The sequence below is a fragment of the Sinocyclocheilus grahami genome, unplaced genomic scaffold (assembly GCF_001515645.1).
Source record: "Sinocyclocheilus grahami isolate Dianchi unplaced genomic scaffold, SAMN03320097.WGS_v1.1 scaffold2096.1, whole genome shotgun sequence".
Lineage (NCBI taxonomy): Eukaryota > Metazoa > Chordata > Actinopteri > Cypriniformes > Cyprinidae > Sinocyclocheilus > Sinocyclocheilus grahami.
In genome coordinates this window covers 46,629-53,078 of record NW_015507275.1, presented here as the reverse complement: position 1 = coordinate 53,078, position 6,450 = coordinate 46,629, and the positions used below count along the sequence as shown (strand labels likewise).

Sequence of the window (6,450 nt, the reverse complement as noted above, 5' to 3'; positions counted from 1 at the left end):
CCCCCCCCAATCCACTTCAGTGCAAACTCTGCCCCACAGCTGATTTTAAAGATTTTATTGGTTGTGTCAATTAAAGCTAGTGGGTGATTCCCGTATATCATAAAGCAGAGGTTCAAACTCTAGTCCGAACACCACTGGCCACGAGCTTTGGGCTCTGCTCTCACGGAGAATATGTATTTATAAAGCATATTTTATTTTAGATTAACTAGAAACAATGTTTAATTTATAAATTTTTATTTTGAAATGTAAATCAATAACAATAGGCTGGAGCCAGAGCCAATGGTGAAAGTCTTTGTGCGAGGAGACCCCTCCCCATTTTGGAGGTTCTGCCCACTTTTGGAGTTCACTCCCCATTTTGGTGATCTCCGGTCTGCAGTTATATCTACTTGGAGAAGATATGCTGAAGATATGGAACAGCATAGGAATGTATAGCCTATTGCTTTATGTAATATAAATGATGATCATATGAGGTATGTGTACCTAATGCTGATGTCAGATACACTCAGAATCTTCTCACATTGACCTGTGTCTGTGTTTGTAGATCTGAGGATCATAGAGAAGCAAAGCATGTCAGAATACACACAGATCATCTGCTGCCTTCAGATGGGTCATCTGCCACAGGTCAGTAAACAGTTCATCTGATAACGACTGACTTTCTTTTTGTTTCTTTCTTTGTTTTCTTTCTTTCTTTCTTTCTTTCTTTCTTTCTTTCTTTCTTTCTTTCTTTCTTTCTTTCTTTCTTTCTTTCAATATAACAGTTATTCATTCATAATTACACTGGTTCTGATGAATTATTTTGATTCACTGAAAAGAACCGGCTAATAAGAGTCATTCGTTCGGGAATCAAATCACATTGATTGCGCTGAATGTTTTCGTTTTTGATTCACTGAAAAGAACGCCTCATAAGAATAATTCCTTCAGGGGTCGCACTCTGGTGCGCTGTATTTTTCATAGACTACAGAAAAGAACCGACTCATACGAGTCATTTGTTCGGGAATGAGATTACACTGGTTTCGCTGAATGCTTTGATTCACTGAAAAGAACCGGCTCATAAGAATCATTCACGTGCAGAGTCGGACCGGTCCCGCTATAGATTCAGTAGTGGTGTCATTAGATCGTCTTTAGGCTCAGGGAATATTTTTGTTATATGGAAGCAGTTCTGTATCCGGTTCTCGGTTAGACATATACTCTATTTTTATAGTAGAATTATTGATTAGTTTGTGATATTAATGTTTCTCTCTGCCTCTAACAGAAATCATTGCTGGATGTGGGCAGAACCGAGACAGCTGTGAACTATCAACACACAGTGAATTTGAAAAGGCAGCTCTCAAGAGAATATCGATTAGACCCAGAGTTCCTGTGTAGGAGTTATTGAATTAAGATATCTTTTGTCTTATAGGCTACACTTAATATTATATTACTAAATACTTGTATGGAAATACTTTTTATCGGTTACCTAAAAAGATTTGCAGCAGTCTTTTATTTTTTTTTCACTTTGATGTCTAAAACAAATGTAATCTTGTGCATTCATGTTATGTTTAAGAGTTTAGGCCTTAAACAACCATCACCAGAGGGGGCTACAGACAGCATTTAAAGCACCTTATATACAACACACTAATTATTGGCCCCTGATAAATGTATGTGATTATCAAATACATCCAACTAGTGCATATTTAGAAAAACAATTAAAACCTTGCTGACTGACAAAAGTCCAGTATGAACACACATAATGGTCATGGGTGTTATGTTTCCTTCACTGCCTTTACAAAAAGGCTATTATACTTCATTGTTTTTATGCTGCAGTTTCACTTTATATAGAGCAGATGTTGTGCGTAGTTGCAGGGGAATAGCAGTCCCCCATCACACCTTCTGTTTGTGAAGCCCTATCATTTACTGCAGATGTCATCCAGGGTGACCATTGCCCCATCTTGCATCTGCTTGTTGCTGAGAGGCAAGACAAAACATCAGATGTCAGTTTCCGCTCTTCTGCAATGAAGGTCGATGCATTGCTCTGAGCTTCCATTGTACTGTAGGCAATCCAAATAAAGACTGGACTCATGCATTTTCAGAGTGTTTACAGGAACGAGGAGGTTTTTAGTGATATATAGTTTGTTGTATTTCAAAAGATCAAGTGGAAATTAGATTTTATATCATTTGACCACTTCACACCAATTATAAATTCAGGTTTTATTGCGTGGTAGAAAATTAGAAAACAAAATGGTATAAAACAATAAAAGTAAATGCAAAGTATTACAGATATTTAAAAAAAAAATCTGTTGCCACAAAGTATTTCTTATTTCTGTTCGTATTTCTGTTTTGCATCCAAACAGACCTGCTTTTTTTTTTGCTTTTTTAATGCACCGAAATGCAAAGTATTACAGATATTTAAAAAAAAATCTGTTGCCACAAAGTATTTCTTATTTCTGTTCGTATTTCTGTTTTGCATCCAAACAGACCTGCTTTTTTTTTTGCTTTTTTAATGCAACGAAACAAATGCTTCATGTGACACATTACCTGCTCTGATCAAGATGAGATGCACTGTGGTCTTTGCTCAGATGTGGTGCGGGTGTCTATTATTGTAGATATGAGATGCAGAAGGTATGCAGAACATGCTGTGGAAACACTGTTTGTGGGTGAAGTGCTAATGACGGCCTGTAACGGTAGTGTAGACAAAAAAAAAGTAAATGTGTCATAGCATTACATTAAAACAACATACTTTATCATAGAAATGGCTAAATTAGAATAGAATAAGATGTTCTGAAGAACTTTTACCAGAAACTGCATGTTACGGAAGTTGCAAAGAATCGAGGCAAACGTGATAGCGGAAAAGCTAGAAGAAATATAATAGTTTACAGAAACGCTTACTTGAACTTGTTGCTCATAGGAAATAAAAGTCTGCATTGACCTTGAGTTCCCATGAGTAAGAACAATGAGCCAACTGTGATTTAATATAGAAAACAGTTGTTTAGTTCCCACAAAACACCAGGCATCTGCAGATTCATTGTAAATCATAACTGGCAGTATAGAACTGTGAACATTATGGATGGTATTCAAATTATTTGAATGTGTAATTTCAATTATTTTTGTTAAACACAGGAATAGCGCAGGAATATTAGTCACTAGTACATTTATTATACACACTTCTTTCTCAAAAGAAGATTCTGTACAGGAAATAGTGGCCAACCAAAACCTAAAGTGTCAGAACATCTCTAGTGTGAACTTGTGGCTATAGAAAGGAAATGGCATTAGCTATTCAATATGTAACTTTATGCAATTGTTGTGCCTGATTTAGGACTAACATCTCAGGTTTACTGATGAGATTAATTGGCTCTTGTGCTTAAGGATGAATCTTGAGCTGATGTAAACCTACCTTTCCTTGTATTTTCAGTCTAAATACCCATCAACTGATTTTTTTATTTACAGACTCAGCGAACAGCTTTTTTTGCAATTTGTTTGGTATGCAAATAATAAAAATGGTATTTAGATTAGAGATTAGAGAAAACGCTTTACTTGATCAGAGCTGTACTCAACAGGGTTTTGTTTTGTTTTTTGCTGAGAGGAAAATGACAAGGAGTTAAGATGAGAGAAGTGCTGCAAAACTACAAGATGAACAAAATAAATTAAATCATGAAAAAAAAAATCTGCACTTCAACACAGTTCCTGTTCAGAGTCTTCATCCTGTTTGTGTGAAAGCGAGGCTCCGGTGGGAAGAAACCCGGAAGTAAAGGTAAACAACAATGGCTTGGACTACCAACCTTCAGCTGCTACCGCGATTTAATATTTTAGATGTCGAAAAATGGGCCGAGGAAGGATGTCGAATCCCACGAGCTGTATTGTTAAAGGGATACAGCAACTGGATCGAGGGCTACGTCACCGATATTGAAGGTAGGATTAACGTTATATCGCATCACATGAAACCAAACAAGCTAGCAAGATAGCTCTGCCTTACCGGTTGAAACGCATTCTGTTTGTCCATGTTAATTTCGTTCTTCGTTTTTACAACAGGACATTTTATGTTATGCATTTCGGATATTTTTCCAATGTTTGCAGTCAGGAAAAGTGAGGCAGGCTGTGTTGTGAAGGCAAGGGCATTTCGCTCAATGCGAAAAAATGATACCCCTTACATGGTGCAGGTAACGTGTACGAGTAGACAGTGAGTTCAAGTTCAGACGTTCAGGCGCTAGTTCAAGTGCCAAAGTTCTTTCTTTTCTTTTTTTTACTGAATTCATCACCTTCTTTTCAGTGACACTGGTTGTAGGACAACCTGACAGTTTGACATACCTTAATTATAATAGTAGCAATAATAATTTTATAAATTAATCAGAGTTTTTGTGACAAAGACATTTATAATGTTACAAAACATTTCCATTTCAAATAAATGCTGCCCATTGAACTTTCTGTTTATAAAAGACAGTATCAAAGTTTCCACACAAAATATTAAGCAAAAAAATAAAATAAAACTGTTTTAGCATTGATAATTAGAACAAGAAGAACACAAACCATTATTATTAATTGGGCACCATCAATAACTGCTAATAAATTTACACCAAATCGACATATTAGGATGATTACTGAAGGATCATGTGACACTGAAGACAGGCGTATTGATGCTGAAAATTGTATGTACATGTACGTCCAACATTTAGCATCATCAGTTCAACCCAAATACAATCACTATACAGATGCCAACTTACCATGTTGTTTCCTACAACCAGCAAACCTCTCCATTTTTGGGGGGAAATGGTAAAATGTTCCTTGACTTCCCACAACATGCTGGACATTAATATTGTTATTATTTGAAATAAATATTGACTTACCCCTTTTGTTTCTTAATTTCCAGGTGGAATTTCCATCGGAAGGTTCCTTCGTCATTGGCCTGTCAAAGTGCAACTGCAAAGCTGGCCTAGGTCACTGCAATCATCAGATTGGGTTACTGTATACCCTGGCACACTATATCAAACTGGGATATAAGTCCATTCCACCTACTGTTAGTAAAACCTCCCTACCACAGACATGGCACGTTCCTTCACGGTCTATGGGTCTAGCCCCTAAACCTATTAATACAGTAAAAATATCAAAATTAAAGCCCCCAACAGCTGATCCACCACAAACATCCTATAAAAGATCTCGTCATGGAATCATACCCAACATCTACTGTCCTATTCCAATCCCTTTACCAAGTGATCAGTTTGCTAATGACCTTTGTGAAAACCTTGCTAAAATTGGAAGCAATAGCCAAATGTACAAACTGCTGCTGGCATCAAGGAAATACCCAGTGGACAAAGTTGAATCGGAATTTGGACTTCTGCCCCATGGATCAGCTTTGACGTACCAAGCCGTTGGCTTACCCACCACAACCACTGATCACTACCCACCTTTTCCTCTGCCACCACAACCGTGCACTTACTAAACAGTTCAAAATGAGAAGGAGAGTACTTTCTATAGAGGTATGACTGTTACACCCTCTGATGCTGAGGCACTAGAGATAGAAACCAGGGTACAGAGTGACAGTAAGATATGGCACCGTGTTCGTTCCCAGCGTCTGACTTCATCCACTTTTAAAAGAATAGTCTCACGAGTTGCAGACTTCAGCACGCTTGCCACCAGTATGCAGAAGCAGAAAAGGTCAGTGCAGACACAAGCCATGAAGAGAGGCCTGGAACTGGAGCCAGATGCAGCTGCACAATATGAGCAGGAAACCGGCAATCATGTTTTCCCTTGTGGCTTTGTCATAAATCCTCATGCCCCCCATTTAGGCGCATCTCCTGATCGAAAGGTGGTTGACAGTTCTGGTGCTCTGGGGTTGCTTGAAATCAAGTGCCCTGATGTAAACAGTGTACTTGAGTGCAAATACCTTTCTGTAAAAGAAGATGGTGTGCTTGCTCTGAAAACCAGCCATGAATATCATTATCAGATGATGGGACAAATGGGAATCACAGGGATGACCTGGTGTGACTTTTTTGTCAAATCCAGAAATGACTTCCATCTAGAGCGCATTGACTTTGATGAAGAGAAGTGGGAGTCTGTAAAAACTAAATTAGACTTGTTTTTCTTCAACTACTGGCTGCCCAACCTGTGCTTATAAATCAACCTGTGCTTAGTGAGTAACACACACACAAACACACTTAACAATCAATGCACACTTTCGATAATTAAGTAAATATATGTACAGTTTTAGAACAACTAATTTCTACATTAAAACAAATAACAATGTTAAAATATTGTCATTGCTATTTATAATAGATTTTCACTGTATTGTATACATAAGTACTAAATAAATATTTGTATAGTTTTAGAACTCATTTCTAGATTAAAACCAATGAAAGCTAATGGGTACAAAATATATATATTTTTATTTCAGTAATTCAATCCATGTAATTTGTACAGTAGAAAGACAAATATACAAACAATAAACCAAAGTAGCAACATTTAAATGACTCCTCATTTATG

The 6,450-nt window shown here is 37.2% G+C and overlaps 1 protein-coding gene and 1 long non-coding RNA gene across 2 annotated transcripts; both read left to right on the top strand.

Annotated features, from left to right (window-relative positions):
* Nucleotides 1-399: 399 nt before the first annotated feature.
* On the top strand, nucleotides 400-1,977 carry LOC107574030 (uncharacterized). Its single transcript, XR_001607615.1, has 3 exons — nucleotides 400-470; nucleotides 542-621; nucleotides 1,253-1,977. It is a non-coding gene; the product is annotated as an uncharacterized lncRNA (long non-coding RNA).
* A 1,740-nt stretch (nucleotides 1,978-3,717) lies between these two features.
* LOC107574028 (uncharacterized) lies at nucleotides 3,718-6,405 on the top strand. The gene is made up of 2 exons (XM_016260501.1): nucleotides 3,718-3,885; nucleotides 4,841-6,405. Exon 2 carries the CDS (start codon nucleotides 5,450-5,452, stop codon nucleotides 6,083-6,085), a length of 636 nt encoding a protein of 211 aa, XP_016115987.1. The 5' UTR covers nucleotides 3,718-3,885; nucleotides 4,841-5,449; the 3' UTR covers nucleotides 6,086-6,405.
* Nucleotides 6,406-6,450: the final 45 nt, after the last annotated feature.